General features: G+C 39.0%; 1 protein-coding gene across 2 annotated transcripts; it reads right to left on the bottom strand.

Annotated features, from left to right (window-relative positions):
- Window positions 1–7805: 7805 nt before the first annotated feature.
- Window positions 7806–11012, bottom strand: elf3 (E74-like factor 3 (ets domain transcription factor, epithelial-specific)). Of its 2 annotated transcripts, none has more exons than XM_048181913.1 (9): window positions 10852–11012; window positions 10584–10739; window positions 9957–10190; window positions 9721–9867; window positions 9503–9613; window positions 9311–9397; window positions 8956–9072; window positions 8663–8858; window positions 7806–8565 (listed from the first exon to the last, which is right to left on the bottom strand). In XM_048181913.1, exons 2-9 carry the CDS (start codon window positions 10729–10731, stop codon window positions 8460–8462), a joined length of 1146 nt encoding a protein of 381 aa, XP_048037870.1. In that variant the 5' UTR covers window positions 10732–10739; window positions 10852–11012; the 3' UTR covers window positions 7806–8459. The 2 variants fall into 2 exon arrangements, with proteins under 2 accessions (XP_048037870.1, XP_048037871.1); XM_048181914.1 differs by having other exon boundaries at window positions 9957–10187.
- Between the last annotated feature and the right edge of the window lie 8510 nt (window positions 11013–19522).

Genomic DNA, 19522 nt, shown 5'->3' with positions numbered 1-19522 from the left:
AAGATTAGCTTAAGAAGTACTAAAGAAGAATTTTTAGTATATTAAGTACAAAATTAGTGCACAAATATAGAGCACTTTCAGTACATTAGAGAAGTGTACTTTTTTTTCAGCTGGGCAGCCAACAGGGTGAAAGCTGCCGACAAACGAGGAGAACATTAACAATATGCAAGTGTTGACTAGTCCCAGTAAGTCAAGCACAGTGCACATGGTGAGGAGTTTTTTTAAAGATATATAGAATAATAAGTGTTAGCATTAATGGGTTGAAGGTGGTGGTCCTTCATCCAGCAAGAAATGTCTGTCAGGCAGACCAAGATGCAAGCAGCTACTGTCAGATCATCTGGCTGGAACGGAGAAGAGAAGCGTTCCAAGCACCGAGCCCTGAGGCACTCCAGTAGATACACATTACGACTTAAACACCTCACCCCTCCATGACACCCTGAAGGGACCTAGCTGAGAAGCAGTTTCCGAGATGTCTTTCGTCAAGAGGGTTGACAGGAGGATTTAGAGGTTAATGGTGTCAAAGGCAGCAGACATACAGCAAGATGAGTACTGAGGATTTGCATGCTGGCAAGAGCATGAACACAACTCTCTCAAGTGTCTAACAATGAATGGAAGAAGGGATACCGGTCTGTAATTTTCTAAAAGTGCATAAGAGTGGGTTTCTTTAGCAGTGGGGTAATCCTATCCTGCTTAAACGCTGTGGGAAATGTTCCAGTGTGAAGAGCAGTGTTACTAATGTGAGTGTAGAAGAGATGGCCTGAAGAAGATGAGGTCAAACGGACAGGCGGTAGGGTGATTGGAAAGGATGAGTTCGGAAACTTCTGCCTCCGAGAGCGGAGAGAAGGCGGGGAGAACGTGTGTGTTTGTCAGGATGTGGTGTGGAGAATTGATGGTTGTTGTATAATTTATGAAGAAGTCTTCAGCTGTTAGAGTTGATGTAGGAAGAGAAGGTTTTGAAGAGCGTGCGAGAGTCAGAATAATTGTTAATTTTGTTGTGTAATTGTGTCGTTTCAGCAGTAGAGACTTTTGCAGAGATGGTCCACAGAAGTAGGTCAGGTGTTTTGGTCACCGAGATCAACATCATAACCATAAAACACGCTTCATATCACAGATTAATGTTTACAGACACACACGTGAGGAAGAGCCTGGAAAATAAACACGGTCATTCTGTTTGTGCCACAAATCATTTTATTACCGCGAGATTTAACCAAAACATCCGAAGCGATCAACATCAAGAAGTGTGTGTGTGTGTGTTCAGGTGTGTGTGTGTGAGTGTTGCAGCATTGCTCAATTCTGGAAAAGCATGAAACGTGTAGATATGAATAGACGAGCCTCTAACTGTCACACACACGTACGCTTTCCTGAAAGGGTGGAGGAATTTACCATCCAGGAGAGAAAAGCTCAATCAACCTGATGGAACTGGAGCCGTTTGAGTGATGGAGACATTAAGAGATCGCCTTACATCAGACGAGATCAACCAGTCTCAAACATCCAGAAAACCACATTACAGGCATTTCATCAACACCTGCGGGTTATTGACTGATGAAGCACATGACTGACATAATCAAACACATACTTCACTGTGTCTAACAGATTCTTTATATATATATATGCTGTTTTCTTTTCAAAGTGCCTGTGTCCATTCATCACTATTACAGAAGTTTGGCATTTTTTTAAAGAAATTAATCCTTTTATTCATCAAGGATGCATTAAACTGATCAAAAGTGACAGTAAAGACATTAATAATGTTACAAAAGATTCTATTTCAAATAAATGCTGTTCTTTTGAACTTTCTATTCATCAAAGAATCCTGAAAAATCAAATGCGTCACGGTTTCCACAAAAATATGACTGTTTTCAACATTGATAATAATCAGAAATGTTTCTTGAGCAGCAAATCATCATATCAGAATGATTTCTGAAGGATCATGTGACACTGAAGACTGGAGTAATGATGCTGAAAATTCAGCTTTGATCACAGGAATAAATTACACTTTACTATATATTCACATAGAAAACAGCTGATTTACATTTTAATAATATTTTACTGTTTTATTGTATTTTTGATCATATAAATGCAGCCTTCTTTAAAAAAAAACCCTTAAAATCGCTTGAACGGTAATGTGTGTGTAGAGTAAATTTAGCTTTGATATGAAATCAAATCTCTTGTGTCGTAATGTTACATTGTGTCTCTTCCTCTGTAAATGTGCTGCTTTGACTTTCATGACATCATAGCGCGTGTGTTTATGACCTCGTCAAGATCAATATTTCAACTCTTTTATGGGGAAAAGTCATCATTTAGTTTAAACAAAGACTATAGAATAACACAAGACGTGTCACTCGTATTGTTTTGAATGGGAGAAAGTGTAACGCGCAATATGGCGGAATAAGTCCCGCCTTCTAAAGCCAAGAGCCAATCGCCGACTGGTAAAGTCATCGCGTCACTTCAGCGGCCGTTAGAATCACCGGTTTCTATAGAAACAGTCAGACGCGCGCCTCAGAAAAGACGCGCATTTAGGTCTGCGCGTGCGCATAGGCTTGATCCAGCCTGAAAAAATACAGGTTTTTTGTCATGATTCGAGCGTTTAGAAACTAAATGTATGAGTTGGTTGTTGTTAGATTTCATTGATGATTTCAAATATTAAATTTAATAGTAAAGTTGGCGAACAGTTTTGGAGAATCTGATGTTTCCCCATTCAAAGAGATAGGAGCTGCATGATGCCCAGGATGCCCGAGAGGCGTTTCAAAGATGGCCGCCGAGTGAAATGACTTGTCTTAAAGGGACTTTGGTTTAAATAATGTGATTATATTCAAGCATGATTGTAGCGTGGTTAATGTGTGTGTGTATGTATATTTTGTTAAATGCATTTGAATATGTAACACATTGAAGGTCATTGTCTCATATATCACTACTATAATAATCATCAAATGCATTGTGTCGATTTCTGGAAAAATCTGCCATTATTCTCCCTGCTTGACTGTTGTGATTTTAAGTCTGCTGTGAGGAAATGATGCGCTGGCTTCCTGTAGATCTGTGACATAACAGCCGAACAGTGGCGGGCGTGTGTTCGCTTCATTCATACGCTTCTCATCAGAGCGAACACAATCCTGCAGCTTCCCTGAGACGGTGTGTAAACCGAGACTCGCTCTGGGAATCCTGTCCGCCGTCTGTATGTGTTACATCATCATCTTCATCTTCATCATCATCAGATTATGAACGCAGTGCACTAACTTCACCTGGAAGTGATCATTCTGATTTTCATGTCATTCCAGACCTTTATGACTAATTTGTCCCTGTGGAACAAAAGCACAGATATTTAGCCAAACGTTCACGCTGCTCTTTTACACACAAGCTCCGAATCATCATTGCATCAGTCTTTATGAGGAACGGATGTCACTGCCTAATCATCTACTGCAATATAATGAAATATCTGTGATGTAAATATCGCCTGCAAAAACATGTTTGTCAATGGACGTCAATGGAGAAAGATGCTGATAGGCTGATGGTTGCAATTACATCTGCCTGAAATCTGCATAAATATCTGTCCCACAATGCAACATAATACATTTAAAAAAAAAATAAAGGATATATATATGAAAAATGAAATAAAATGAAAAAAAGTCTAATTATATTTATATAATATAATACATTTTTTAAATAAAAAAACACATTTTTTATTGCAATATATATATATATGTACAAATTAACTGAATGCCACTCATTGAATTAAACGTAACACAATGAAGTGATGCATGAAAATGTTGCACAATTCATACTTCTTCACATACTACTTGTTTTTTAAACTCTAACTGTCAATATACAGTGTGTTTTTACTGAGCTGAGCAAGTTACTGAAAACCAAACAAAGAGTTTCAGTCCTTGAACAAAAGCCACTGTTACATGACTAATAAATAATTGGCCCTGTGTTGATCTCTTTACGTAAGTCTATCGGGCGTTTCACTCGATCAGTACCGAATATTGACTGGAAATTAAATTATTAACAAAGGATCACACACCAGAACAGATGCGATCATAAAGCTTTACGTTTGGATCAAGAACATCTCGCTGTTGACTTTATTCTCTGGGCGTGTGTGAGAGATAATGTGTGTGTGTGGGCTGGTGATCTACATGGATTTTACTTGGAAGTTGAAGGGGAGAAGGCGGGGAAATCCCTGCATACTTCATGCAAATCAGCTCGGTGAGATCATGATGGGAGAGACAGGATGTGGGCGGAGCTTCATGATCACATGCTCTGCACAGAAACCAGCCTCACACATTATGACCTGCGCTACAGCTTCACTATAACGTGACTGACAAATGACACTTTGTGTTTGTGAAGCAGAGTGAACAATGTTAGTAAGGAACTTCATATAAGAAGCAGGTTGTGCAGAGAACGTAAGAAAATAGAGTAAAATGTTTCAATTCAAGCACTTTTGCATGAGTCTTGATTCATCAATAATCAACTGAAGATCAATATGAACACATAAAGTCTCTCATAATCAACGTCTCTTGTTGTTTAGTTTGGATTCTGACCCGGTTAGTCATGTGACTATGACGTTCATCATTGTATAAATTAATCATTTCAGTTACTGGACGTTGATTACTCAGGAGAAACACCGGAACACACCGACAATCCTGCCAATAAATCTGAGTAATAATTCAGTGAAATTTATTCTGTAGTCTCGGGTTTTGCTTCACTTGGCATAAACATCATATCATACACACTGACCATCACTGTTTCCAGAGAACTGTGGAAGAACGTGGCATTGCAAACAAACAAGACTCGGCATGAGTTTGAGAAATGCAGTAAACACACTTGAGCTCTTATCTGATGCATGCCATCATAAATCACCATCACACAAACTCTCTGCTGTGTAGCTTCTCTTCAGGGGTCGTTCATGATGGATTCTGATCTGAGAACTGCAAACCCACTTTAGTGCACTCAAGGCCCGTTCACACCTAATATAGTTATCATTATAGTTATCGCCCGCTGGAGTGTATGCTAATATTGTTATCGTTATAGTTATCGCCCGCTGGAGTGTATGCTAATATTGTTATCGTTATAGTTATCGCCCGCTGGAGTGTATGCTAATATAGTTATCGTTATAGTTATCGCCCGCTGGAGTGTATGCTAATATTGTTATCGTTATAGTTATCGCCCGCTGGTATAGATGCTAATATAGTTATCGTTATAGTTATCGCCCGCTGGAGTGTATGCTAATATTGTTATCGTTATAGTTATCGCCCGCTGGTGTAGATGCTAATATAGTTATCGTTATAGTTATCGCCCGCTGGAGTGTATGCTAATATAGTTATCGTTATAGTTATCGCCCGCTGGTGTGGACGCTAATATAGTTATCATTATAGTTATCGTTATATAGTTGTCATCTGTTGGAGTGTACGCTAATATGGTTATCGTTATATTTATCGCCCGCTGGTGTGGACGCTAATATAGTTATCATTATAGTTATCGCCCGCTGCTGTGGACGCTAATATAGTTATCGCTATAGTTATCATCTGCTGATGTAGATGCTAATATAGTTATCGTTATAGTTATCGCCCGCTGTTGTGGATGCTAATATAGTTATCGTTATAGTTATCATCGTTGGTGTGGATGCTAATATAGTTATCATTATAGTTATCGTTATATAGTTGTCATCTGTTGGAGTGTACGCTAATATGGTTATCGTTATATTTATCGCCCGCTGGTGTGGACGCTAATATAGTTATCATTATAGTTATCGCCCGCTGCTGTGGACGCTAATATAGTTATCGCTATAGTTGTCATCTGTTGGAGTGTACGCTAATATAGTTATCAGTACAGTTATCATACGCTGGTGTGGACGCTAATATAGTTCTTGTTATAGTTTTTAGTGTGAATGGGCCTTTAGAAAGCAACGTGTACTTTAAAGCATTTAAACATCATCATTACACATTATGAAATTAAAGTTCATGTGAATACAATTATTAGTAAGGGAAAAAGAAAGCTAAGATTGTTTTGCTAACATTCTCATAAAGTTATGAAATCTTTTCTATGAAGTTTTTAAAACTTTTTTTCCATGATTATGTGCACGTTAAGGGAACATTCCATTTTATCATTCCTCAAACGTTATGTGGATGTTACTTTTAAATGTTCTCTGAACGTTCCAAAACAAGTAGTAATTTACATGAACATCCAACTAAAACATTTCAGAAAAAAACACTCCATGAATGTATGAATGTTTTTGTGCTAAAGTTTTGAGAACATTATTAAAGACCAGATAACTTTGAATAAACATTCTATTAACGTTACTGGAATAACGTTTGTTCATTACTTTGAGGGAACCTTGCCAGATCTGTTATCTGGGCAATGACTTTAATGAAGTTTCCACCTTTCTTTCGGGCACGGCTTATTAAAACATACTTGACCTGAATAATTGTGTCGGTAATTTCAGCTTTGACAAAAGCTTTTAGGAGTGTACAGAGAGTGTTAGTCATGATAGTCACGGTTCAAACTGACAATCCACCTGATGTTTACTGTGTGCATATTTGTGTATTGTTCAAAAATGAAAGTGTAACAGTGTGCACACCTGAAATACTTCTTGAAATGCAGTCATGTGATACACAAAATAATTATTTTTCCATTTATTTTTCATGTTTTTGGAAGTAAGAGCTCATAATATCTGAACGACTGGTCAGGTCACACACACACACAAAACATGACAATGGTGTAAAGATCCCAGAGTGAAACTTCTGTTTTTAGTAACTAGTGATCAAGTCATCTGAGATGGTTTGATGGATTCTAGCGTAAGATAAGTCCAGTTCAACTCGACCAGATTAGCCGTCTCCGATAACTGTAATTCCAGTGTAGTTTAAAGTGTTTTTGAGCTCATGAAAACTCCTTTCTGAGTGTTTTGTGCAGCTCTCACAGGTATTAAATGGTGTGTGATTCCAGACACATGAGATGTTTCGATTCATACACTATTTACTGTTTTGAATTCGGACGGTGGTTCTCTTTTTGGCTTGCTTCAGCTGCATCTATTTGCATGCGGATCCAAAATTCAAATGCAATGTGGTGTACATGTGCATGTATTTGAATGTCAGACCTCTAAAAACAGTCGCATTGTGCTCTAAAATGCAAAACTAAACCTGCTATGAAAAATGCGATTCAATTCAAGCAAAGGTCGGCATCGTTTGGAAATTCTAGGAGTGAAAATCAAACAGTAACGCAAAAATTGGCATTCAGATTCAAGTGTTTTTATTTGAGAGTTTAAAGTCATCCAAAACTTTTGCACACTTAAACACACTTGCAGCGTTGTATTAAATAACAGAACATTTTTTGAACAGAACAAGTTTGCACAGTTTGAAATGCCAAAACATTTTGAAGATGGTTTGTTTGTGGTTGGTTAGTGGTAGACTCTACACCTGTTTGAACTAGCTTTATACGTGCACTAAAAATCACCTGATTCAAACACTTTGAGATTTCAAATGTCATGAAGAAATTCATGGATACATTTTGGAGCCTCGCAGTGAAAAAATTAGCTGAATCATCCAGCAAGTAAGTTCTTGATCGGCACTGATATTTGACCCGCATTTTTAACATGTTTATGCTGGATGGTGGAGATGTGCAAGAGCTCATGTAGCGTTTGTCCCACATTCTGTGCAAGGTGCTGCGTATATGTATGTTGAAATTTATACGGAAGTGTCACATTTCAACACATCTCTGATCTTTGATACCAAGGCTTGAGCAAATATAAAGTAAATGTTGAAATAAGTTTAAGTGGAACGTAGTTCAAGAGGGTGAGGCACAAATACAAGATAATCGCATCAGTTTTTCATCAGAAATTTTATTTTAGAAAAGGCTCATACAAAAGAAATAGCAAATATATGCGATACATAATAGTTATAGTATACAATCTGCGAGGGAAATCCTCATACACATTATCCAGTGACTTAAATCACAGAAAAATTGAACAGAATCTTCAGTGATATATCTGATTTGTACTCGATTGACAAGTATTGTGAATAATATATAGTTCTTACATACATTTATATACAAATATCAATCAGTACAGCACATGTGAACATTACAAACACTTCATACCACCATCATGTTCTCCGGTTACTCAACAAATAACCTTGATGTGTTACACATAAAACTTCATTTCCCAAAACAAAAGACCCTTTACAAAGCTTTACAGAACAGTTTGTAGAACGTGTGTTTACAGAGTCTTTAAGTGGTGCAGCGATGCTGTCTGATCCAGGCCACGCCCGCGTGCCGTTCCAACCAGACAAGCTCCACTAAACATTTTATTACCGGTTCATAAAACCTACTTTAGCCAAAACACTGGCTTACAGTTTCTGTGAAACCTTTTCCCTCTGGGAAGAGTGTGTTTCTAAAGCGAGGAACTTCAATCTCAGCCTAAAGGTCCTCATTAGCAGGAGACCAAAGTCTCTACTTTTGACTAGAAGCAACCCTCCTTAGTATCCAGTCTCCTCCACTCTCCAACCGGTGGAGTTCTTTCCAAACTTGTAGACAAGCCTACGTCCATCCACCCTCTCCAGAATCTCTCGCTTGTAGTAATACCTGTAGGAAAGGCCAAGAGTTTCAATTATTCCTCCATCCCACACTCCAACGAGACAAATCCCCCCAAATCCCTTGATCCCAGAATTGCGTCTTTTACCTCATGGCTCTACTGAGCTTCTCGTACGTCATGCTGCTGTTCTTCTTCTTCTGCCCCCAAAGCTGAGCAACAGCTTCGGACTTCAGGAACTTGAAGACGCCGTCCCTGCGGTCCTCCCACTTCATCAGGCCCTGGTTCTGCTCCGGATGGATCAGGATGTCTCTGATAAACTCCCAAAGGTGGGTTCCTCTTGGAGCTGCAATGGAGTCTAGTTTAGTATAGTGGTACCTACTGGTAGACGCCACTTGATCTCAGCATCAGGAACCTCTTCAAACAGAGTTCTGTGTACTTACCATGTTTGCTTTTTTTGGACTGAATGAAGTGGTCGAATCCCTCACTATCCCTGAGCTTTGGAGGGCGTCCTCTGCCTCTCTTCTGGCACTTTCCTGGCTCTTGTTTTACAGAGGTCTCTGTGGAAAAGAAACACAACCCAAATGTTAGATAACTTATCCTTAGGTCATTTGGGGTACTGCCACTTCAAGCTACTGGTGGCTCCTCGAAGGCCATCTTCCTGCAGAGTTTAGTTTCAACCTGTCTTCAACTGCCAAGTAATCCCGAAGACCTTGATTAGCTGGTTCAGGTGTGTTTGACTAGTCTCTGCAGGTAGATAGGCCTCGAGGAGCAAGGTTGAGCTTCGGAGGAACTTACTGGTGCCAACGGAATAAGGTATCTCGGAGTATTCGGGGTCGGAATCGCTGCTGTTGGACTCGGGTGAGCTCGGGTTCAGGAAGCTGCCTGAAGAGGACCAAAGAACAGAGTGTTTAGACTTCAGGAGAATCTTGGGATGTTCTTTGACAGAATTACATGAATTGTTCACTGGAGATTAATGGAGGCACGTACCAGCATGAGAACTCTGAAAACTCTCAGTTAGAGAGTCATAGCCGTGGTCACTCTCTGGAGTCAGCTGGTTGGTGTATTCGTCGAAGTAGCTGTACTTGCTTTCTGAATTGTCTGCACAAATATAATTTCAATGTTATTTCCAGTACAGGTAGATGGGTACTACTATCTATGGTTTGGGTTTTGTGTTGAAAGGTCAGAAAGTGGAATTTGCTCCTCACCTGTTGGGACTGAGGTTTGGACCACCACCGTTTCCAACAGTGGTCCAAGGTTTGGTCCGTGCATGAAGGGAAATGAATCCTGCAGGATGTTTTCCAGTATATCTAATTCAGATTCACTTAGAACGGTGTTCTCAGACAGGTCATTAGCTGTAGAAACAAACAAATCAAGGGTGTTAATGCATTCAAGTGGCACAGCTTCAAACTATTTAAAAGGTTCGTTTAAACAAGTTGCTCACCATATCTGGCCTTTAGGTTCTCAAGACTCTGGTGAAGCCGTTCCCCAAACCCCTGTCCAAATATGCCCATCAACGTTTCTTTGGACGTCGCGCAGAGTGTGAGCCCGTCCATGCTGCAGTAGTTAATGTTCAGCAGACTGGCATCAAACCTGCTGTCCTCCACATGAAAGGCGATCCACTCGAGGACATTCTGCCTGGTCCACATTTGCGGGTTCACCTGGTCCCAGGGACCTGCTGGAGAACAGGTTCAAAGCATCATTCACACCTGCACAGGTACTGACATGTCATGTGGTCACCACAGAGATCTGTCTCGCTAACAATAGAAGAATAGCCACTCAGGTTTACTGTCTCCAGGGCCAGAGCTTCTGTTGTGTGTTTAACTATCAGTTGTGTTGACACCCCGAAGGTTTTGATCACAGTGTCAACAATGAATGCACTGCTGAAAGACCGTAAAGAAAACATTCCTGCGCGCCTATTGCGGGCCAAGTTAAACATTGCCTCGGTTAATGATTTTAAGAGTCAGAAACTGAGGTCAGACTGCCGCGGCATGTCTGGGCTTTCGGTTGGGTGGTGGGAACCATCCTGTAACATTAAGCAAGATCTGAGAGGGATGTCATGAACTCTTACCCATTGTGTTGCTGCCGCTGAAGGTGATCTCGGAGAGATGTGGTTGTCTGGACACGGGCGCTGTCATGCTCAACAAGTGTGGCTGCGGTTCAGGGTACAAGTTGGCATTTGCGTTGTTGAGAATTAGACTAAGTTCACTTGACGCCATTGCAAATTCTACAAGACAAAAAACAATACCAATGTAACTATGCAAATCAAAAAAATATATATTCTGAATTCAAATCAACACTGTTTTTTTCATTTGGAACTTCAAAGGCAAATTATTTACCTGTTGTGGTGGCCAAAGGCAGCTAGGTTTCCAGATAAAATCCCACTGTAAGTGTTGGTTAAGTAATAATCCAGTAGTTTGTGAGGGTTTATCCTCAGTGTTGAGAGAATCAGAAGGTTTGCTGATGCACCTGCTGCTTCGGATGGATTTATATAGGCCGATATGAGACATACCTGAGGAGGCGTGGCCAGGTGAGCATATTCTCCTGGGAGGGGGAATTCCAGCGAATCTCTCTCTCTCTCGCTTGGCCACTCAACCCTTTCATTTTTTTCCTTTAGAATAGCTTTTCAGACCTTGAAACATGAACTTGAAACATGACAAGGCAGCCAACATAAATTTAGAGATAAATGCGAGCAAATACTGTGTCGCTCACACTCTTTACCATGGCAATTCACACACACACACACACACACACACACACACACATTAACCCATTCTCTCAACTAGACCTGGAGGGATGAAGTCATTTCTGTCAATATTTACTATCGATGTATGTGTGTAACTTTATAACAGGTTTCGGTTTGCTGCAGTACTGGCTGGTATTTCTGTGTGTGTTTGCTTTGTGTCTTTTATACACGGCTGAGTGCTTTTGTAGTAGATGTAGGTGATGGTAAACACTATTCTGTTGTTGTGGATGAAGTTCATGATGGCAGCGAGTGATGTAAATATATCAAGCAATGCTTGTCTTTGCACCTATTTTGTGGACCATATTGTTACCATTTTTTTGTAGTACCTCAGAGTAAAAACCAATGTATATGAATGGTAATCATGCACATGTGTTTGCACTTTTCTGTTTCTATTTTTACACAATTCGCTACTAAAAATAGCAGTTAATCATGTACATGATCCATATTTAGGTTTTTCCATGTCTTCACATTTTCCCTCCTCTCATCACTGCAGATCTTTTTCTATTTTAATGTCGACGTCACAAAGATGAACTCTGAAGAAAAGAGATCTTGGAATGCAAGTGAACAGGTTTGATTGAAGATAAATGACTTTCCATGAGCGGAGGCGTCTGTCACCCCACGTCCACCTACCTCTCTCTCTCTGCCTGTCTTGCATCATTTTAATTAAACTCTCAGTGTAAGGAGAAAGTGTGAACAACTCCATCAGTCATAAGCATATATGTAGGTTTGTCTGTATAGAATTTTTGAAAATGTTCTCACAGCTCTTTGAAGAGCTACTTAAAGGAGGAGATCCTCACTGATATAACTTCTAATATAAAGTATATCCGTGCCGTTTTCCAGAGAACATGCTGCAGATGTGATCAAATAAATATGCTCTTTGTTTTCAGACTTAAGACGTTGCTTGATTTCTAGAGAAGCAAGATAAGATCATAAATAAATAATCGGCTGTGTGGGAGAGAGAAAAACAGCATTAGATCAGCGTCACAAAGGTCATATTTTAAAAGGTCACACATAATGCATGTTTTTATAATCATCTTCTGAGGTCATCTACTTTGGTCACAAAATAATCCTCCGAAGGAAGCTAAACCAGAGAAAACCTCTTTAGTGATAATACTATATAAATGTGAGCACTGCAAATTACATTATGCTTTATTTTCACATTAAGTTGTTAACATAGGTTTCGGTTTGAGTTTGTAATTGTAATAAGCTTAAAATAAAACAAAATAAGTTATCGGGAAGTCCCTGCGTCTGTGTTGTGCTCAGCTTGGGGTCTGGGCTGTTACACATTCACCACATCTAGTAAAGCATGAAGGTCAGTGTGACGGCGAGGAATTCCTTCTGCCCCAAACTGAGTTATTAATCTCTCCTGACTCCATTAATAGGTTAGTTAATGAGGTTAATGACAGCTGCACACGCTCAATCTCCATCAGTGTGAAACTCCTGCCACCATGTGGAGAGATCTGGGAACTACAACAAAAAACACCAGGATTTTTTTGACATGTTCCTTGGTGTTTTTTCAAGTACATAAAAGTACCAGAAAGTGTCAATGGTGCTACTAATGGCTTTTTACCATTACCGTGATATTCTTGGAAATACCCTGGAATCACAGGTGGCGATTTATGTTTCTGCCGGTGGGTGCCCAGTGCCCCACATCCTCCCCATATTATATTATAGATAAATCCGCGCTCAATTTTTGTGTTCCCTAATGGTCTTGTGGTAGAATTTTTGTTAATACGGTCAGAGGTTCATCTGACCTCAGAGCTCTTATTATCAGTGGTTCGAATCTGCCCTCATATAGTTTTTCCCCCCTCAATAAGTTCAAAGAACTTCATTAATGCTTATATATCAAGAGCAGGAACATGTTTTGTTAGTGATTTCCCTGGAAAGAAGAGTCAAGTGATAAATTGACGCGCATGTCTGAAGACTAACTTAAACGAGCCACAACGTTCCTCACCATGATTTCAAAAACAACACATTTTGGCGCTATTTTGCTTCTTATTTTACTCAAATAAACGTCAGCTGGATGTTTCATTTGCATTATCCATGCAGCAAGATGACAATTTCGACCGAAAAGCACATTCTTTTCAATAGTATCGTCGCGAGTCATGCGGTGCGTTCCAAACGGGATATATCGGGAGTGAAAATAATCATGGCCGCCATATTGAAGGGTTGCTCCAAAAGGAAGTGCTCAAAACTGGCCACTTCAAAGGGCTCTTCGGAATGAAGGATTTCGAAGGGTACAACTGATGGACACTTTGGGCCCCCATGATCCTTTGCACAGGGAAGTTGTTTGACGTCACAGAATGGGTACAGGAGGCTCGGAGTTCGATTTTACCTATAAATGTATATACAATATTTTTCTGTAATACTGTAATATTTATACGAGTTAGATTTGGTACATTATTATGGTCAAAACTGCATTTTACTTAAACAAAAATACTTTACAGCTATAAATAAATAAATTAACGTTTAAAAAAGGCGCAGCTTGCACAATCTACTCCTCCTTGATTGTCTCGTTAAGACGCAGAAGTACATTCCAAAAAAAAATGTTTTTTTTACCCCTAGGCCAGGGGTGTCCAAACTACGGCTCGAGGATGAATTTTAAGCGGCCCGCAGCTCGTCTATTAAAATATTATGTGTGGCCCGCCATGTATAATTTACAAATCGTGCAGTTTCACAATGTCAACACAAGGCGGCAGTACTAGATTTTAGGCAAGGGAAACATTAATGCACAAAAAGCGGAATGAAACAGCGCTACTTTTTCGCACCGCAAGCTCACAAATGTGTTTACTTGCGGAGTGTCTCAAGGCCACTAAACAGCCAGCGAGAAGTGTTCAAGTTCGGCATAGAGGTCTCAGGTACAAGCTGCAAATCTCTGTGATTGAATTCAGTTTAAAGCTAGGTGAAACAGCGCTGACTGAATCAACAACACTAACGTGCAAATCAGGAGAAACATTGAGCCGATCCAGTTAGAATACTTCAACCAACAATTCACCAACATTTATCATGGATTTACTGTGATAACACTAACTGTAACCGTGGTATATTGTCAGAAATGTAGGTTAATATTTTATTTCATTTTTAATGTAGACTTGTATTGAATGCCAATAAGGCCACATTACAGACTATTTTTGTCATAAACTTGAAGTTTTGTGCATTCGTATTTATATTAAATGTGTTTATAGACTAAATATCTTAAAGCCATTCTAGATATAGAAACAATATTTTTATTTTTTTTACCATGTAGTGAAGTGCCATGTGTGGTTTTACCTGCAGTGATCTAATTAGAGTACTTTTAATTTAAAATGAATAGAGTTCTAACTCAGTAATAATATTTCAATTTATATTATTAAAATTTCACCCTTTAAAAACGAGGTTAAGTTTTATATAGTTTGTGTATTAAATTTTCATCTGTGTCCTATCTCAAACTACTCTACTGTCAGCTCAAGCTTTTGTCAAATCTGTTATGTTTAAGAAACAAAACATGTAGGCCTAAAGAAAAAAAAAAAAAAAAAAAAAAAAAAAAAGTATATATATATATATATATATATATATATATATATATATATATATATATATGTAGGGAAGATGTAATGTGCTCTCCCTGCCACTGGGGGGAGCTGTCTGTTGTGTTTCTTGGGGGGAGTTGCCCCTTCCTTACCCCCACAGTCTTATTTCCTTTATGAAAAGGTAAGGAAGGCTATCACTGTTGTTCCATAAGAACTGTTTAATTTCTCTAATTATATTAGCCATCCGTGTTATAAAAGGAAATATATTGATGTTAACAAATTTACTAAAGCATATGTTAGATTATTTTTGATAAATTGTTTTGCATTTCTGATATTATTGCACGTTTACTATGTTCCATGTGGCTGAGTATATTTTTTGTATTTTATGGTGTGTTTAAGGTTTATTTGTATATTTTATGGTTTTATTGTTCCTATTTTGAATACATCTAGCATTTATTTTGTGCTCTCCACATTTGCCATTAAAATATCACCATAGAAACGGCCTTAAATAAACTACGAAAAAGGGTGAAGAACGTGTCTGAAAGTTCCCATCATATCTTGTATTTTTACATGGGTGCTTGACCATTTCGGCGCCTACGCCTTGAATTTCATGTAAATACTGTGGTACATGAATTTGGGTATCAGGGGATTTTAGATGCAACAGACTCCCATACATGATCATTCTCATGTGAGGGACCACTATCCTAAAATGTAAAAGGCAGAGTACGAATCCCTGGAATCCCAAATACGCTCAACCTCTACCTAATTATATGTAAGTGTGAACTTGTGAAATTACGGTTTCAACACAGCTTTACAGAAAACCATGAACCCCTTAAACGTGAACAAGATAAGCGATCACATTTGTTGTCAACCCAGACACAACCGGGAGCGTGTCTGGCTTACAGCGGCACAATGCTCATGTTTTTCATCACCTGAGGAGAGAGTGACAGCCTCAGTACGAATGAATGAGAATCAGAAAGAGCTTTATTGCCAGGTATGTTTACACATATGAGGAATGTTTTGGTGACAGAAGCTTCCGCAGCACAAACAATGACATAACATAACATAGTCATAACATAGTCCTGCAAGGGAGGGAGAAGGTGATTCTTGCTTGCTTAGTTAGTGGCTTTGGAAGGTGGAGTGGATTTTGAAGTTGACTGAAGTACGACGTACAGGTTGTAAAGATCAGCTTTGTTCATTCTACTCGAAAAATAGACATCAGCGGTGATCACGTGACACTTTGTACGAGATGGCTGCTGATCTTTAGAGCTCCTACTGCGCTCCATCATTTATCAATATTTAATAGGTTAAAGTTTACAAATCTAAACATACCTTTAAACAAGATGAATGCCAACAAGAAAGCTGCATCCTCACCCGCCAAAACCCCAACTGGAAAAAAGATGAAATCTTCAACTTGCAGTGAGGATATGGCGGACGAAAGATATGTTGGAAGAAGTTGTCCGGAAAGCAGTGCATATTGCGATGAAAGATGTGACACAGTACATGCAGTCTCTGACTGCTGAAATTCGATCACAGATGGCTGTCGTGCACGGGCTTATCGACAAAATTGTCAATGTCCAGCGCGAGACAGAGGCCTGAAACAAGAAGTAGTCGGCTGCAAATCAGATGTGTCTAAACTTCAAGTAAAGCTGGCAGAATTGGAAGCTCAATATGCGCACCAAACCGTGAGGCGACGCTCACGACAATTTTAGCGACGCGATATGCTTTCTCAAGTGGATCCCCTCGCTCTCAAACAGGCCGATGGCACGAGCCCACCGTATCTATCAACAGCAGAGGTCCACAGAGATGGGTCACGCTATGATTTTTAAAGTGCTGAGATATCAAGACCGTCAGTCTATCTTAGACGGGACTACAGAGGTGAGCAAGAGGGAACCAGTTCTGGATGGTGAGATTCCGACTACAGCGCCTACACTTCACAAAAATGGAGAGGCTTTGCTGATACACGGAAGGAGTTGTGAGCAGCAGGAATCCATTTGTTTTATTTACCCAGCCATTCTGTGCATTATGCATAATGGTGATAAACTATCTTTCTCTTCGCCACAAGAAGCAGAGGAGTTCTGACTTCAGATCGCAGACATTTCGCAGGCAAAACGGCCGCAGACTTTCGGTGATATCAATCCATACATGATGGACACGAATCAAACTGATAATTTACCAGCCATCGTTACTGGTAGGACTGTCCATGGAACTGTGGTTAAGGACACTTTACATTTTCTTTGGATTAACATAGGATACCAATAATGCTGTTTCATCCTTAAGGTCATACTTTTCTTAAGATTGGTATTTAGGTTCAGGATTGCTTTCTTGTTGCAGACAGCACTAATTTTGAAAGTATTTATTGCAGAAAGGCAAGTTGTTAGTTGAAAGTGTAATTTATAGTTCTATTGTCCCTGTTAACCTTTTTATTTGACGTCTACACATGGGAGGGAGCGGGTGAGTTTCAAATCAGTGGAACGTATACTGTCACGGTTACACATCCTGATTTTGCTGTGTTAGATGCGTTCCTGGGTAAAACATATTTTGTTGATCCTGGAACAACATTCTAGTCTGAAAATTTAGTCTTAACCCTATTCCTACCCCTAAACCTAACCCTACCCATAAGTTATCCCAAAAATCAGAGGGAAATGATAGATGAATAACTCTGATGTAAAAGCACCAATTCATGATTTGAAGCCTAAACTTGACATAATCTGTAAACTTGTCCCTCAAATCTGATTGGTTGATTTGAATGTTGTTCCAGCATCAACAAAAATGTTGACCCAGGAACATGTTGAACTCAGCAATATCAGGTTATGTGTCACGGTTCCAATAAACAAGTTGGGGAAGGGGAGAGGGGGAGTTTAGTCCTGCCATGTATCTCACTGTTTGTGTTAGTAACGGAATGTGCAATCAAACTAGTCTTGTCTAAAATAACTCATTATTTGCCCTTCAATTTAGTTAAAGTTTACAATCTCATTGATAATGGTTAATATCTCAATGATATCAGTTAACACCAGAGGTTTAAATAGTCCTATAATGAGAACAAAGTTTCTGCATAGTTTAAGCAGACACAATGTAGATGCGGCTTTAGTTCAAGAATCTCATTTAAAAACAACCAGTGTTGCACATGTACAAAATAAATTTTCAATCAGTAATCACCACACCCAGCTGCAGCATATTATCTGGACTATTTACCACGGTTCCAATTCTGAGCGTTGATCATTCTGTTTGTCTGCCTGTTTTTGATCTAGTCTGTTCCCCGTCTACGATTCTCTGCTGCCTGCCCTTTGGACTATTTGCTCTATCTTGGACTTGTGATTTAACCTAATGAACCTTATTGTGAAGTGTTACCTATTATTATAGTAAGAAATCCTAGAGAGATAAACAATACTTTTGCAGAACATTTTAAAGATCTATATCAGCCAAAGGATAGTACTGATAAGGTTGAATGTCATAAATTTCTACATGACATTGATTTACCACAATTAACACATAGTGAATCTGAAAAAATGAGCCAACCTATAACACTCGAGGAGCTGTATGCAGCACTGAAAACGGCAAAGAAGGGGAAATCACCTGGGCCAGACGGGATCCACCCAGAATAAATGTTTAATTTTAGACATATAATATATTAGAACCAGTTATGCATGCTGCAATAAACGCAGCAATCCAAAAGGGACACTTTGAAAAACAAATGAATACAGCTCTAATCTCTTTAATTCCAAAAAAGATAAGGACCATACTAAATGTTCAAATTTTAGACCAATCTCTTTAACTCCCTGAGGTCCGAGAACGCGCCGGCGCGTTTTGCAGGATTTTTTTCACATTGCAGCAAAACAGACTTAAAATACTCCGTCATTTCTTGTCATAGAGACATAAGTAATATATCAATTGAAACTATAGAATGTCTTCTTTTATTTGTGTACACTTAGAGTAAAAACACAATGTAGTGCTTTTTGTAAAATAAAGAAAACTAACATTATGCGTGATCTCTCCTCTCCCTCTGAACGAAGTCCAATCTGATAGTTCTCAGAAAATGAACTATAACTTATGAATACTAATGACAAAAAAATGACACTTACGTCTAAAGAAACGTTGAAATGTCAGGTTTTAAATCGTGCAAGTCAAATCGAAAACAAACATTCTGTGTTTATGTAATCTGTATGAAAAGAGAGCCATGTCAGAAGTCTGTGATTCAGCTCATTATCTGCTAATGCGGCCACGCCCACGGAGCCATCGCTATTCAGACGCAAATTCAGAGGCAATACATGCATTCATCGTCTCAATCGTGTATTTATTGTCTTGAAAAGTGTTTATTTGGATGTTAAAGCAATGGTTAGCGATCTCCAGAAGACATGCAGTTAGTTCCTAGTTCCTTTTCTTCTTTATATGAATTTGTGGCCTAAAGGTGTAAAGAGCGCCCTTCGGCTGCAAGTATGAATTAAAAACACAGTATCCAGCACTCATAGTGATGACAATAAATATTACTTCTCAGTATAGAAAATTGACATAAATATATAAGAATCCATCAATATTTCTCCAAATGTGCATGCTTTTAAGCTAAAAGCCTATATGAAATGCCATAGAGGTAACATAATTGTTCAGACACTTTGCATCACAGAAATACATTATATTTTAAAGAATATAATAGAATACCATTATTTTAAATTGTAATAATATTTCACATTATTGCTGTTTATGATGAGCTGAGACATTATTACAGAGGGTTTTTTTCACAGCCTACCTGACTGAAAG

Source organism: Megalobrama amblycephala, linkage group LG2, assembly GCF_018812025.1.
Source record: "Megalobrama amblycephala isolate DHTTF-2021 linkage group LG2, ASM1881202v1, whole genome shotgun sequence".
Lineage (NCBI taxonomy): Eukaryota > Metazoa > Chordata > Actinopteri > Cypriniformes > Xenocyprididae > Megalobrama > Megalobrama amblycephala.
Note: the sequence above shows the minus strand (reverse complement) of the source record. Positions and strands in the feature narration are given on the sequence as shown.

What these genes read in the sequence shown, in the direction of transcription:
- elf3 (XM_048181913.1), bottom strand. Translation starts at nt 10,731, where the DNA reads ATGGCGTCAAGTGAACTTAGTCTAATTCTCAACAACGCAAATGCCAAC. An exon ending in GAACCTAAAGGCCAGATATG is followed by an intron (nt 9,868 to 9,956) that starts GTGAGCAACTTG and finishes TTGTTTCTACAG; the next exon opens with CTAATGACCTGTCTGAGAAC. An exon ending in GTCCAAAAAAAGCAAACATG is followed by an intron (nt 8,859 to 8,955) that starts GTAAGTACACAG and finishes ACTCCATTGCAG; the next exon opens with CTCCAAGAGGAACCCACCTT.